At 49.9% G+C, this 15993-nt stretch overlaps 1 protein-coding gene across 1 annotated transcript in view; it reads right to left on the reverse strand.

Annotated features, from left to right (window-relative positions):
* ARHGAP40 (Rho GTPase activating protein 40) overlaps positions 1–14285 on the reverse strand; it is a 31940-nt gene extending 17655 nt beyond the window's left edge. Inside the window, exons 1-2 of the mRNA XM_032198507.1 lie at positions 14241–14285; positions 13355–13419 (exon numbers count right to left, since the gene is read on the reverse strand). Of these exons, the coding sequence (XP_032054398.1) occupies positions 13355–13419; positions 14241–14285 (110 nt within the window). The remainder of the gene's footprint in view (positions 1–13354; positions 13420–14240) is intronic.
* Positions 14286–15993: the final 1708 nt, after the last annotated feature.

A 15993-nucleotide genomic window follows, 5' to 3' on the forward strand; every position in this document is an offset into this window, starting at 1 on the left:
GCCACCACTACAAAACACAGTGCAGAATTGCTTCCTAGTCACACGAAAAAAAAAACAACAGTTGAGTCTTATGCTTTGACAGAACACGACAACGAAACCACCACTAAAATTAAGTCAACCTCACAAGTATAGAAGGACTACAGAAGTTACTGATGGCAAAATATCTTGCAAGTTTTAGTTCCCTTCATTCTGGAAAGCCATTACTAGCAGTTCTGGCATGAACTGCTATTCTAAGAAGCATTTCAAGTCTTAAAATAACAAATGTGAGGATCCAAAAACTAGGAGGCACATGGTAGAGGACATTTTGCTCTTATATTTACACATGTACACGCATACTCTGCTTATACTTTTCTAACATGCATGCAGCCAGCCTCTCTCTTCTAAAGGTCAGAACTGAAGCGATAACCATCACTGCAGAACATCTGGAGGCAGCAACAGAGTGGAGAACACGAATAGTCAGTCTTTTGTTTGTTTTACAGGAACACAAAAGTTAAAAATTGAAAAGAGCTATTGCACCACACAGCCCACTTCCAACAAAGGCAGAGGCATTCTGCCTGCTTTGTTATCCATCCACATCTTTTCTCCCTTCCTACTCCTGGATGAACAGACCTGCAGCTGAGATTCCACTTCACAGCATGGAGGAGCACTTAAATATTCAATCTAAGATTTTATTATTGGTTTTTAACCTTCATAGTTCACATCCATTTTTCACAGCTCTCATACAACTACCATCCTAAATCATTATTTTCCTTTTAAACTTTACACTTAAGCTCTTTATCCTGGTGGGTAAAGGTAAAGAGTTAAAATTAAAACCAAGATCAGGAGTTAAAATTTTAGCTGACTTTGCTTACATCAGCTCTTCAATACTCCTCTACATCTCTGCATCTCCTCACATTTGGCTGCCAGCCTTCTCATAAGAGGATTAGGTTTAAACAAAGCCACCCTGCTACCATCAAAAAGCCTATTTCAGTACATCATTGCCATGATGTCCTGTTAGGTTGTTATAGGACAGTCAGAGATCACCACGTGCGACGTGAATTTAGGAGGAGAATTTCTGATCACTTTGAGGGACGTGCTTTTTGGCCAGCATCACTTCCAGAAGCACCGACGCAGCCAAGTTTGCACTGCAGAGCAGTCTCTCAACACGTAACACCAAACAGGCTGAAGAGCTGCCTTACAAGCTGTCCTAAATTGCTCTGCTGGAGGCACTTAGCAGGCACGTAACTACTCCTCTCGCCATAAGCTGCCGTGGTGGGATCGTGCAGTGCAGTGGATATGTAAGTATCCTTCAGAATCTAAGTTACACAGATCAAAGTAACTCTAGAAGGTACCTCTCCTTCGTGTTCAGCCTCGTTTAGAGCAGGCTTATCTGGAATCCAAATGTCGTCTGTGGATTCACACCGGAACAGCATTTACATCCAGGCTGCAGACGCAGCAGCACCTACCCTAGCACAAGCTCTGCAGCAAGCCTGTGTCACCCGGAGCTATGGCAAACCCTTCTCCACACATGCCACAGGCCTGCCTGGAAAAAATTTTAAAAGAAAAGAAAAAACAAAAAACAAAAAACACACGAACAACAACAGAAAGGCCATATTTTAGGATCTTCAGCTCTTTCAAAGGGTGACTTCACTCAGGTATTCCACACGACTTATCCAGACACCAGCTTCTGAATGCAAGCTTTGTCCATGAGGTACTAGGAGCAGGTGAAGGAATGCCCACCTAAAGCATTAGGGCAGATTCCTGGTGTATGTCTGAGAAGGGTCACAACATCCCTACAGTCCAGATCTTCAGGCTGCACTTCTGCCACCGGCTCTTTCAGGTCTACCAGCACCTTCAGCTCCATATCATGACAACATAGCATGGAGCCAGGATGTGGCTTTGTCAGACACCAGGGGAACTGCTGTAAGCACCCACATCCCACTGCGGCTCTTGCTTCTGTACCATCCACCGTTACTTTGCCTCCTTCCACTGGAATGACATTCAGGTGAGCTAGGAGTCCTTGCATCAACGAGCTCCACTGCTAATCACACTGCATGTCTCCTACAGGAGAGCCATATTCAAACTGTTTGTGGGTTGGACAGCCCAAAAGCCATCTGAACTTTTCTTCTCGACATCCCCACGGCGTGACACACTATGCCTTGGTTCACCAACACACAGCAATCCTGCACAGCATTAGCAGGATCCAATGCCCAGCTCTACAAGTCCTGAGCTCCTGTGGTTGTCCTGAAAGATGGGACAACACCAGAGCTAGTCAGACCTTAAAATTTAGAAAATGCTTTATTCTGTGGTCTGTTTTTTCTTGAACACGCTGCACAACATTTTACAAATCCCACCAGTCAAGTGGAAGGTTAATTTCAGATTCAGTCACCTACAAGATTGTTCTTCCTCATTGCATTCCCAAGTCAGCAGAGGGCAATCCGTGACGTATGAACATAGCAACAGTTTAGATTTCAAGTGTAGATTGTTGGCTGAAAATGTTAATTGCTCAGTTGCAACTGGGCAAAGTGGAATAATCAAGTTCACTCAGATGCACTGTAAGCATTACAAAAAAGCTTAACATCAGTCAGATTTAAAAATTAACCCAACAGAGGAGCGAGCTGGGTAGAAACACCTAGCTAAGGGCAACCACTAAGGAACGACTCTGGGAAGACTGAGCATCCTAACGCCATCTCCTCCTCTTGTCTAGGAGAGCTAATTGCAGTGGGATTCATCCACCTGGCTCACCTACACATTCAGTCTAGCCTGATTTTACAGGATTAATAGCAGTTATGAGAAACAAAACTAGACTGGTGCGGTCCTTTTATGGTTCATTTTCCCATTTCTTCTACAAATCCTCTCTGAGCATTGGTAGCCCTTAAAGGCTGACTGAGTATTGGTGGCTCACCAGCCCTGGGCTAGGATATGAAACCTCAGAGCAGTGTTTGATCTGTTCCTAGATACTGCCAACACACAGCAAATACATTGTAAACACTCAAGAAACTCTTGGCCCTCTTGAATATCAAAATAAGATAAACAGTGTTGCTTAGCATTTGTTCATTCCAGGGTTGAATCATTCTCATCAGAGACTTTCTCAAAGGATCAGAGCTGCCTGGACTGCTTCACTGCTTGCTCAACATCCTTTCCTCACCTACCAGATGAATAAATGAAGTTCCTTCTTAAGTACTGCAAACAGAACAGAAGGTGGCAAGTGTAAATGAAGAAAATGGAACTCCTTTAGCGCTGTTTCCAGAAGAAATAAGATGAAAGAAGGCAACAAGAACAGAACAATGAAGTTATGTAAGGCACATGCAAGCACCCAGTTTAAGGGCATATCCACAAATGGGGAGCAAGCACAAGGAGACACAGGAAACAAAGAAATAGATTAGGAGGAATCTGAGTTAACCTCAAGAGCAAGCTATGAGCAGCACACCGAGTCATATCATAGCAATTTGGATCACTAGCACAGAACAAAAGCTCTTTTGAAAGAAGAGAGTTGGAAATTATTTTATCTTGTTGCAATTTTTTGACAGATAAAGATGCTAAGTCAGAGAATAAAAATATGTTAACGTCACAAAACACGTGCACCAGCAACTCACGTCAAGGTCAAAAACAGTCAATGAGTACAAGAACATAGGATTCAAGGAAACAAACCAAGCACGCCTATGCAGGAAAAAAACCCTCTTTAATTTGCTTCCAAGTTCCTATCCCAAGCAAGCAGTTTAAATCCAGCTGAAGAACCAGGAAGATCAGACCATCGCAGTTCCGTAACATGACGGATTTTCTCATTTAAGATCAAGTGGTGAGATAAAGGCATCAAGAAATAATAGTCATGAGGATTTTCTCTATTTTTTCCAATACTCCTAAGTCATATATAGATATATCTACATACTTATACCTAAATATAAGTATATATGTTTTACTTAAAGAATTAGAAGTTTACACCTCAGTCATTCTTTCAAACATATCAATGTTAATGTGGTTACAGATCCCTGTTGAAAGACAACAGTCTACTCATCAAAATCTTAGATGAAGCATAACCTTAGGTGATGCACAATTTGGGATTTCATTCAGGCTTGCAAAATTACAAAAAAAAATAAACCAACATCCAATGCTCAGATAGCAAGTTTAACACCAGAGATGTCATGGACACAAGTTCCATAACTTTTCTATGAACAGAACCAATTCATAGCAAGTCAGCCAAAGGTCTACCTCAAAAGAAAGAGCTAACGTAAATCTTCAAGTCCTACTTTAAGGTCTAACTCTTCTTACAATCCCCCAAATTCCACACACAGCCTGCAGCACAGCCTGCCAGCTCCCCCCTCCCTCCACCCGTGGAGCAGAAGAGCGGTGCTGATGTCTCCCTTGGGAGAAAGCAAGAAGCACAGGGCTGTTCAAGCTTCTTGGACAAGACCATAAAGACAGACTAATTATCAAATTACTGTGGCAAAGAGGAACAATAACTTACCCAATATACCCCTAGCATGCTTTACTTTCCCTGGCTTAACAACCCAGAGCAGTTTAAGAGTCTGCATTACAGCAATCACAGCAGCAGCCTACCGCTGCTGACGGATCTTTGCATACCCGTAACCATACGGGGTTTGCTCCTACACACACTGCCATGCAGACTGTCTCAGGGTGTATCCCCTACAAAAAATCACAGTGCCTCTAACCCTCCCTGCCTCGTGTGCCACTGCTGCCTAACACCACTTGTGTTTGTATGAAGGCATTTTATCACAGACTTGGCACCTATGTCGAAGGTCTGTATCTACAGCATGAGCCAGAAGAGTTAAGGTGTCACTTGTGCAGCCTGCTAAGAAGCTTAGGGCTTGTTTGCAGTACCACAGCAATCGGTTCATCAGGACGTGCCATTATGCAAGCGGCTCGGGGAGCAGCGTCACCGACGGCTGTTGTGAAGAAGCCTGTTCTGCAAGCGATAAAGGGGACACGCCACATCACTCCGCATATGTGAAGAGCAGCGCAGACCAGAGCCAGCTTTCCCCCACACCACAGCCACTCCCCAGCTCCTGTCCTGACACCCGCAGTGACAGCAGAAAGACAACAGTCGTTATCTGTCCAGCACTACAGGGAGAAAAACACTTGCACATGGATGCTCTTGTGTAATGTGTCCGAACCTGACCTCTGGAGGCTCCCTCTGCCACAGCGCTGCAGGTTTCGGATAAAGCACGGTTATAAAACTTACCTGAACCCAAACACTGGTATCACAGTGTTTAAGGGCAAAGAAACACCATCTCAATACTCCCATCTCAGCCTGCCGTCTGGAAGAGACCTACCTCCTCTCCCTTTAGGTAAGGGCCTAAATAAACAAGCTAAGGAATAGCAAAATTTGCCTAAAATCACAGATCTGCCTGGAGGTGTCTCAGGCTGAAACCGAAAGCAGCACAAACACGGGACTGATAAACCCATGCAGACACAGCCAAATCAAAAACACTCCAAGCCCTGTTTAGTCTAGTCTGTTAGTTTAGGTGCCTGCCCCATTGCATTAAGGTTTGGGTTGACCTCAGGAGACGTAAGCCATACCCTCCCTCCATTTGTTTCACTGCAAGGTCACCACGGAGGAGCCCGGGGCTGACTTTCCCTGCAGCAGCAAGGTAAGCCAAACAGGAAAGGCCCTGCACCAACACGGACATCCTGCAGGAGAAAGGGGCACGCGGTCAAAACAAAGCGTTGAGATTTAATGCGAGTTTGAACTGAGCTGCCATATGAACATATGAGAATCATTAATTAACGGTAGCATTCCCAGCCCTGTTTCCATCTTCACGCACTGCTAGAACCAGGCACACCCCAACTCAGAACATTTTTCCCTTCCAGCAGCTGCAAGGGCTCTGTCACACCAGTTTCTCCTACCAGCAGGGCACCAGCTTGCCAAACCCCACAGACCAGCTAGCACCTCCTGCAGCACATGGGGCTCCTGCACGCTTGTTCCTTCCCATTGCCTCCCCCACGCAGAGCCAGTCCCACATCCCCCTGGGATGCCGCGGGCAGAGCACCCGCACGGGACTCTGACGAGGTGCTGGCACTCACCCTGCCCGTTAGGGACTTGCCTGTCACATCCCTGCAGCACGCGGCACCAGGGACTTGAGCAAGGCCAGAATGAGTCAATGCCTCCCAGTCACTGAACACATCCCCAAAACACGCTCCTGCATTGAGCCACCCTCACCTCCTCACTTCACTTCCACTGCCTGGGACTCTAGGCAAGATGCTCAGCCCCTGTACACCCCTGGGGGACAGAGCAGGAGAGTGACCACGTGGCTTTCAGAGGGAAGATTAGGTTTGAATCCTTTACAAATAAGCTCAGAGCATTTTTTGACATGTCATTATTCATTAAAACAAAGACTTTTTAGAGAAGCACAGATTCACCCATACTGAACATCTTACAGCTGCTTCGATGTTGAACTTAGAGTAAGGATGACACCACTTGTTCTCGTCTCTTGTTGTAGCCCATGCTACCAGCCATACCTACATCAGAGCAGAGAATAAGTGAGTATGTGTTGCTCAGATATGTGGGAGCAGGCGAGAGACGACAAAGAGGAGACGAGAAGAAGCTGCTGGCCAGCACGCAGTAAGGAGGAGATGGGAGACGTGCTGCAGAACCGAGCTATGCTTCGTGCATAAGGGCTCTAGGGATGCTGGGGCATGGGAAAGACAGGTGTAAGTTCCTCGCTTGCATTTCTCAGGGGAGAGTTATCACACCGAAGACAAACTGCTCGGCTGTTACATCGCCATGAAAAGCCTCCGCTCAGTTAAGCCCTATAAATAGCGCTTCACTCAAGGCCATGTAGCAAGAGGAAGAAACGCTGGCCTTGCAGAAAGCACGCCTTCCAAGAACAACAGCCAGGCTGGGGAGCTGATCCGAGGCAGCTGCCGAGGGCAGGTTAACCCCACGCAGCAGCAAGGAGCTGCCTGCAGAGCCTCCTCCTGCCAGCACCAGCTCAGAGGAGCAGCACGGGGTGGGGAGAGCTGGACCAGCACCTGCCTGTGCTCAGGAGCGCTCTGGAGACGTGACACCGCCACATGCTCCGCGTGGGAATCCAGTGAGCATCCCCACAGCTACCGCCGGGAAAACAAACAGTCATTAAAGGCAATTAATTAGACCACGAGGATGTTCTGCGTATCGTTTCCCAGTTACCTCACTGCATGGGCACACGCTAGGTGTAAGCTACCACGGAAGCTGGTTATGCACAGGACACATTTCACCTGCTGGTTAGAGCTGGCTGAGCAGCTGCAAACTGCCCCTCGGTAGAGGCTGAATGTCACAGCTACAGAGCCGAGGGGGTGTCGCGGCTGCAGCACCTCTTCAGATCTGACCACGGAGGTTCTGGCACCAGTAAAGACCCTGGAACACAAATCTAACTTGCCTGGCAAAAAAAAAATTGTTACTGGATATTTTGATTTCTCAAAGAAACCCTTCAATAACCTCTAAGGATTCATCTGATCCTCTTACACTTGGCTAAGTTTAAAGTCATTTACCATATTACTCCTGGCTATCTCCTTAAGATTTTGTTTTGAATCTCAAATTTTGCCTGGGATCTTTTCAAGACTTCCTTTCTTGCTTCTACACACAAATCCAAAACAGACCAGGCAAAGTGAGAAGTCGGACACAAACATCAAAGCATGCTACGTTTATAAACAAGATGCTTGTGAGTGTATTCACACAGAACCAACACACCTAGGTCACCACAGCAGGGAGACATTTCAAAACCTGGTGCAATTTTTAGGCTGATGCAAACAGGCTTTAAATGCGACCTTAAGTCAGTTACTGTGCAGTTAGCACCCAAAGAGGATGGTGTCTTTCGAGCAGGTGTTCACTTTTCAATTGTACCTTCCACGTGGTTCGCAGAATATTTATAAATAAGCGGTTCTTACCTTCCTACAGGTTCTGTAAGTAACTGTAAAGCCTTCAAAACACAGAAGCTGTGAAGGCATCTTTACTACTGAATTGTGAAGATTCACAGCGTTCACCAGCTCCCACAGCACCCCCCCAAACACACACACCTGCGGGTCCGACTTCCAGACTGACACCACTGGAAAAAAGCCATTATGCTCACACTAAATAAAAGGAATTTTTAACATGTTTGGTTTCCATAAGCAAGGCAGCGAGAGCACAGTTTTAAAGAACAGCTTTCCAGAGGCAAGCGAGCTGTCACCCATCTCGTTTCCACCCGCCCTGCCACGGGTCTCCCCGCAGCCTGCCCTGGGGAGGAATGCCCACCCGCTGAAGCCGTGCCGCGCACACCGAGCCCCGTACCTGCAGTTGCTGCTGCCCGGCGAGCAGCCAGGTGCCTGGATGGGCTGCAGCACCACTCGGGGCCTGGGGATCCGCGTCCTGGCCACCGCCGAGCCCTGCCTGCCCAGCCTGTCCATGTCCGGCGGGGAAGGGGCGCAGCGCTCAGTCCATCCACGCCACACCAAACCCAGGAGCCTGAAAGCGATTGCTGAGAGCTGCTCTGTCAGCTGGCAGGTGTCGCCGACTGGCGCTGCACCCAGCCTCTTCTCCAAGCCCACCTGTGGGATGCGGAGCAGAAGGCACCACCGGCACCCCTGCGACTCTTCAAGGCCAAGGGCTGAGCTGCCCACGCCTGTAGGACAGCTCTGAGGCAGCAGCCGGTGCTCGGAGGACTCAGGGAGTAGCGAGGAGTTGTTGCCAAGCCTGTGCCGAAGCTGAAGGTTGCTAAATATTAACCAGAGTCACAGCCGTGTGAGAGGAGTAACTCCCACAAGCAGCGCTGGGAAGGAGGAGCCACACACGGGATTTGCTCTGCCAAGTTACGCTCCTCAGTAGCAGCTCCTCAGGAGTAAGAGAACATCAAGGGGAAAAAAATCTGCCTGGGTGTAGGGTGGAAGGGAGGCAGCAAGTAAAAAGCAGCACACCAGCACCAACAAACAGCACTGACAAGAAAGAAAAAAAAAAAAGCCAGGTCAGCAAACCCTGCCGTAGCTCAGCACTGCGTAAATCACAGCTTTGTGGAAGACACCGGTGTTGAAAGAGCAGCACAAACCCAAACCACCTACAGAGGGGATTTCGCAAGATGCAGATCCCTATTTAAGATCTCATCAACAAGCCATACACAAACGAGCCAAGGGTTAAAGCCCTTTCTCTCCGCCGTGCCCACAAGGCTTTATTCCTATTTGTTGTTCCCATTCTCCCCACCAAACCCCCTCTCACAGCATTTCTCTTCCCTTCCCCTGATATTTATCGTCCTCGCTCCTGCAGCTAAGGTTACAGCTGACTTATTTGTTTAAAGTTTCCTTAATGAAGCCATGCAAAGCGATTTAGCCCAGGTAATAACGCGCTGGGTTCCCCATGCTCCCAGCAGGACTGGCTCCATGGTCAGCCTGCTTTGCCTGCCACAGCCTGAAAGGGCAGCAGCAGCTGCTCCAGACAGCCCCTCATGAAAGCATGCAAAGAAGCTGTCCCAGTTTAGTTCCCGACCCATTAATGCAGCCCTTATTTCAGCCACTGCTTTAGTCTAGACACTTTAACCCCACCTCACAGCCGATCTGCCCCAGCAGTAACACCGCCCGGCCGCCCCAATCCATGCCAGGACCCATGAGCAAACCGCCTGACAGCTTGGTTTTGGGGGAAGATCAGCCCAGATAGCTGGAGCTGGCTGCCTCTTCCCAGCACACCCCAGCTCTTGCACACACATCCCACATTAAATTTCTTATTCAGCTTGTTCACCACAGGTGGTCCTCGTGAGTAGCACAAGGGATCGAATTCACGACGCAGGTTGTCTGTGTGGCTTCTCCCACACCAAGATAAAGCACAGACAGCATCAGCCTGGGAGAACTCCAGCTTGGGAAAGCCACAGCTGGAACAAAAGCCCATCCACGAGCTGCAGCTTGCACAACAGCTCTGAATTACACGAGGGCAGTGCTTTGTAAGAACGCACCCAATGCAGAGACCTCCCGAAGGTGCAAAAAGGCAGGGAAACCTTCTCACCCTCCCGCTCAGGCTCACAGGCCGAGGGGTGCTGCAGAGCCAGGTGTGACAGGAGGAGGCACCGCGTGTGAGCACAGCCTGCCCGGCGTTTGGGACAGGACAGCGAGGAGTGGCAACACCGGACAGATTTACGAGAGGAGATTTGGCTGCTCTGAGCCTGCTGGCTTTACCACTCGAGGAAGCACCGGTCCTGCCCTGGGACCACCCAGCCCCTCCAAAAGGCTCCCCACCAAGCACACCTTGCCCTAGGCCTCGGTTGCACAAAAGCACACAGGGGCTGCCAGAACCGGGGGCAGATGACGACAGCCTGTAACTGCGTTTATTTTATCCCTCAGCTGTTTTCCTTCTCATTACATCGCCTTTAAGAACTGCAGCCAGATGCTTTTACTTTTTGGTAGGTTTTCAGACAGACCGGCTCTGTCAGGCGCGAGGATGAGCCAGCTCCATCGTCACAGGCCTGTTGCAAAATTGGGGAGAATTTAAAGCATACAGGATGAGAAGAGAATTCTTTAATGGGACATTTAATTGCTCACACAAAGCAGCGTGCAAGCACTGCAGAAAAATCAAGATCTCACTGACTGAGGTGCGCACACAGCAGCTGTACCTCCACTACTGCCTTTCGCACCTTCCCTCCTGTCTGGGCTCCAGCTCTTCGTGGTATTCGAGAGGAATGAGCAGCAAGTTTGTTTCCCACTTCATGAGAAAGGGAGAAGAATAGGACAGAGGGGCCAGATGAGTCTGCAGTTGAGGATGGACCGGATCAGGCTAAATACTCCAACCCGGGTTTTAAGCTTTCATTCACCAGGAAAGACTTCCTGGTGGCATTAAAGATGAGCCAAGCTCACCGGGCCGAGCTCACCTTACTCACACATGGGAACAAAGAGACGTACCAGTGCTCCCAGCAGGCACAGTTAGTTCCAGTGACTCACTGGTACAAGCCCAGCACTGCCAACAACACGGCTTTAGTGCAGGACTTCGTTCTGCAGGGACCTGTGCACCCTGCCAAACTGACATGACTTGGCTTGCTCAGGAAACCTTTTTTTTTTCTCCAGGACCAAAAAAAAAAAAAAAAAAAAAGTGGAAAAAATCCCACCCACTTTCAGATAGTCAGGAATTCCAGCTGAGCAAAGCATGTGATGCCTGGAGACCTGAGGCCAGGGCCTGTGAGTCTGGGAGGGCTGCACCAAGCCTTTGCCCCGACAGAGCTCGCTGTCAGCGCCTGCAGGTCGGTGTCAACACGAGCTGCACTGTGAGAACTTAGGTCAGCATTTCATCCCCAAATCAAACCTAAGTCAAAGGCACTACAACCTGAAGAAGCACAAAAAGCCTGAATGCAGCTGAAATCCCTTAAACACAATTCATTTTCCTTGGGGAGGTTCATTTTTATGGAGTCCAGATTATTAGGAAAACCTGAAAATAATTTATCCCCCTCCTCCACTCCATCACGTACCAAGAAAATCCCCAGGCAGCGTTACCCACCCGCCACGCAGAGCCATTACACTTAGCAGATTATTCCAGTTTCTGGAGCCACCAGGGCTGTGCCATTACCCAAGCCCCAGCTTGCTCGCAGCCCGGCAGGGAGGCAGCACCCAGGCTGTGCCCGGGGGCAAAGCGTTCGGCTGCAGTCGTGGCTGTGCACCAGGCCCCAGCTACCAGCAGGCAGCCTCACGCAGCCTCACTGCCCTGCCCTCGGCTGCAAGATCAAGCAAACATCTCCCAGCCAGCAAGAAACGCAGCACTCAGACCCTGGGAGGTGCCCCAGCTGGTGATTTTACTCCGCGGTGCAAGACACAGTGTTGTCTTCTCACTGGGAAAGCTCCCCAGCTCCTGCTGGTATTGCTGCATCAACCCAGGGGGTGGCGGAGGTCCTGGCCCTCCAGTGCTGCCCCTTCACCCTCCCTGCCCCGCTGCTCTGAGGATGGCTCAGAGCCCGTAACAAACGGCTCCGACCCCACTTACTGTAAAACAGCCACGAGCTCCGTGTCACGGCACGTAAGCTGCTTTGCCGCGCCGAAGGGTTGCAGCAAACAGAGGATTAGGGAGAGCTTCGGGCGGTGGGTGAGCAGCAAGAGGGGATGATTCCTAAGCAGAGCTTGTTTGCACACAAATAGCTATCAATCTTCAACTAAAAATAAATAAAACAGGTATCAGCGTGGAGGTGATGCTGCAGCGGAGCGGGATGAGCAGGCAGAGGCAGAGCCACTCCGGCACACCCCAGGCAGCAGCAGCAGCCCCAGCCCCGAGCAGAGATCCCCACGCTGGCCACACCAGGCTGCACGGCCACCTCCTGCTGCTCCTCCTCTTCTTACCATACATTGAAACCGTGCACAAGAATGAGCAGATTAGGTGCAAGAAACTGCAACGTGGAAGCCATAAAAATAAGTTAAGCAGATTTCCTACAAGCACCAGTACCCACAAGGTTATTTGCAGGCAGTTCACCACCTCGCCTTGAGGACGAAGGCAAAAGGCAAAGAGCAGCCAGCGGCCTGCAGCCCCAGCCAGCCTGCCACAGCTCAGGGGAGTAAAGGAGGAGGAAGAAGCCAGCGCTTTTTACACATGTGTATATTTAGATAAGTGAATTGCAATGTTGTTTAAACCTAATTACTACTGTAAATGTAATTTAAACCACCCAAAACATTTCCACTGCTGAAGGAAGAGCTGTAACAATAGGAGGAAGTGCTAAGACACAGCAGCTATTCTTAATGCACAAAAACACTTATTCTGATGAATAACCAGGGCCTATTTACCTACTTAACTTGAATGTGCTTCTGCCTCCTGGGCATTTTCAGACTGCAAAATGAGAAACCTTCGCTGGTTTGCGAGGCTGGCCTTGTTTGCCTCCCCATTCAAACACACGCCTGACACCTACTGGGTGCCTTGCCTTGCAAAAACCCTCTCCTCCCTTCACACCCCTCACTCTGCTTTCTGCAGATTGGATTTCCTTCCTATTTGGGGAAAGGGATGGGGCAACAGCTGCAAACAGGGGGGCCAGAAAGGGGCTCCCTCACTCTGCCGCCCCAGTTCTCAGCCCCACGCCGTGATGTGCTAGGCCGTCACCTTGTTTATTTCCTCACCACAAAGTCCCCGTGAGTCAGGGTGCTGACAGGCATCCCACGGGAGTTCGGGCCCCAGGAATGCCAGGCAGCCGCTCTCAGAAGACGTGCACATGGCACAGCTCCACAGCCAGCACGGGAGCAAACGCTTCCAAGCTACCAAGGCGATGAGACAACGAACAACTGACAGCCTGACTCAGGCCAGCCAGAGCTTCCACACGGCTGCTGAGACAATGGGAGGGGAAAAAAACTTGGTTATTTTGCTTGTTTGGACTGATTTTACAACCTTACAAGATTAAAACCTCCCCAGAAGTTTTTATAAATAAGATATTCCTAAATAATGAAAACTGAATCCACTTACCTAGATGCTCCACATTCTTTCAAGGTCCAGAGGAGAACAGCTACTGTGTGGGTCCCTGCATACTCCTGGACACAGGGCGTTTGCTTCGGAATTGAATGCCCCTCTGCTCACATGCGGGTCTCTCTCCTAGGAGCAAAGAAAAGCTCCTGAAGGCTGTCAGGGGGCTCCCACCCCTCAGGCTGCAGTTCGGCTGGAACTTGCAGCCAGCCTGTGCTGCCCACCCTCTCCCACTGGCCTGGTAGCCCCTCCCTGTGCTGGTCCCCCGCACGGAAACGTGAGAGCAGAGGCACTGCGTTAGCAGCACCGTCCCTGCCAAGGGCTGTGGGGGACAGCACGAAACTCCCCTCTTGAAGGGAGCAGCGTTTTTACAGATCCCTCTCACTCAGTTCCAAAATAAAAGGAACATGTAAGCCAGCCTAGGAGCAGAAGTTTTTAATTAGCAGGCAGACAATAGCGAGTGTCAATTATTCCACCCATACCCAGCCGCTGTGCCGGTACTCAGGAGTCCCAGCATTTGCCCTAACAAGCTTCTGTTCAACTTTGTCATCCCTTCGACAGGTCTGCTGGGAGAAATTCAAGCTTGTTTTCTGTGTGGAGGGATGAGAAGCACGCCACGGGTTGTATTTCTGGACATTCCCCTCCTCTGTCCTCTGGAAGGGAGCTGGGACAGAAACAGAACTGGGACGCTTCTTCAAAGGCTCAGAGGTTAAACCCAAGCCGGCTGCCACCACGTGTGCCATGCAGCCACCACGCGGAGCTTGTCTGTACTCGTTTGGTCTATAAACGATGTGACAGCTGGGACAGGGCTCGTGGGGAATGCTGGAGCCGATTTCACAACGCAGCCACTCCGATGGAGCTGGTCACAGGCAGGGCTTCCTTAGCTCACCAGGGGCGGGTCAGTTTTTCCAAAATACTCACGACGAAGTTTCATTACGTGAGTCTTTATGAAAACCAGAAGATTGCAGCCATGATTTAGGACTTGAGGGGAACAAAGAGCTTGCCAGACCTTGCCAAACTGCTTTGAAGGGCAGAATTTAGAGAACCACCCAGGGCAGGTGGGGTTGGCTGTGCACTGACGGGCCCAGGGCTCAGGTAGAGCCAGCAGAGCCTACACACACCTGTGTGCTGCTTGCTTTGCTCCTGCTTCCTTGCTTTTGCTTCTTTTGATCCAGTTGAGTTGGAAACTAAGAACATTTCATAAAAGTAAACCTAAAGACATGCACACAAGCACGTGCATGCTGCACTGTGTTTTAACTCAGCTGTAGCAAGTCCGATGGGCTGTTAGAGCCAGCCTGAGAGCCCTGGGTCCCAACACCGGGCTGGGCCAAGCTGCCACGCTGGGAGGTGTCAGTACAGCAGCTTGCCCCAAAGCCTTTCGGGCAGAGCCATCAGCACCTGCAGGGCCTCGGGCGTCCCACTGCGGTGCGGGATGTGCAGGCACCGTAATGAAGGAGAAGGGCGAGAGCTCCTGACGCTAGCTGGGAAACTGGCTCGCTCATAAGCATGTGAGCTGGTGAGTTTGTGAAGTAACGGAGCAATGGATTAGAAAATGCACAAGTTACACCAGTCTCGGGCTAAGCCCTTGTTGGATTTTACCCCAAATGCTCATGAAATGATTGATTCGTATGGTACATCGCCCTGTAGACAAGAGGGCTAAACAAACAGTGCTGCTTGACTCGGTGTCACTGCCAGCCATACTCACGTAAGGTTAAACAATATTCCTAGATCCACAGCTAGCAACCACACTTCAGGACCTTCACGAAGAGCAGCTTTTCCTTGCCACCTGCTTTGTTCCCACTGGCAGCATAACCCACCACAGAACTGCACAAACCTCCCTAACCAAGCCAACAAAACCCTCGAAGAAGCAATTCTCCTCGATCCTACTTCTTAATTCGGCCTTGGCTCATTTTTGTTTTCCAGCTAATGCATCCTGGCTGCTAACCTGAGCTTTGCAAAAAGCTTTTTCCCCAACATCCTGGTGTTCACTAAAGCCTTGGGTTCTCCCAGCTGACCTTGCAGCTCTGTGCTCGGTCCCGGCTCTTCCTGGCCTGCAAACATCCGCCAGCTCCACGCCTGCCCCGCGGAGCCAGGAGAGCAGAGGAAGCGCGCGGCGAGGGAACTCCACAGCTCCTGCAGCGGGTGCTCGTGGCAGGGATCCTTCCCCTCCTGCGAGTCAAAGGAAACGCCGCACCTAAACACAGCCGGTACCTTTATCTGCTTTTACCCTTCTTAGGCACGAGCTGGAGCCAGCCCAGGGTTGCAGAGTATTTGACCAAAACAACCGTACCTCGGGTCAGCTGCAGGGATGTACACGTCGCAGCCTCGCGGCCACCTTCCGCTATGAGGCATGCGAGGATTTCCTTCCACTGTGTTGGCCCGGCAGTTTGCAAACATTAACATTGTCTGAGCTTTACCTTGACCGAGAAAAACAACTTTCATCAGCAAAGCTGTATTTATTTGTTGCCAAAAGAGGATATCCTTCCAGTCCCATTATATACTGGCCACCTGCTGTGGACCTACCAAGAGTTTCAGGCTTCTGTTCACCCAAGAACCGACATTAACTCCTCCTAGGCTACAGAGGAACCTGATGAAGAACAGGCAGCACCTTCCCGATGTGTGCAGTCCTCTCTCCTCCCAGA

This window comes from Aythya fuligula, chromosome 16, assembly GCF_009819795.1.
Source record: "Aythya fuligula isolate bAytFul2 chromosome 16, bAytFul2.pri, whole genome shotgun sequence".
Lineage (NCBI taxonomy): Eukaryota > Metazoa > Chordata > Aves > Anseriformes > Anatidae > Aythya > Aythya fuligula.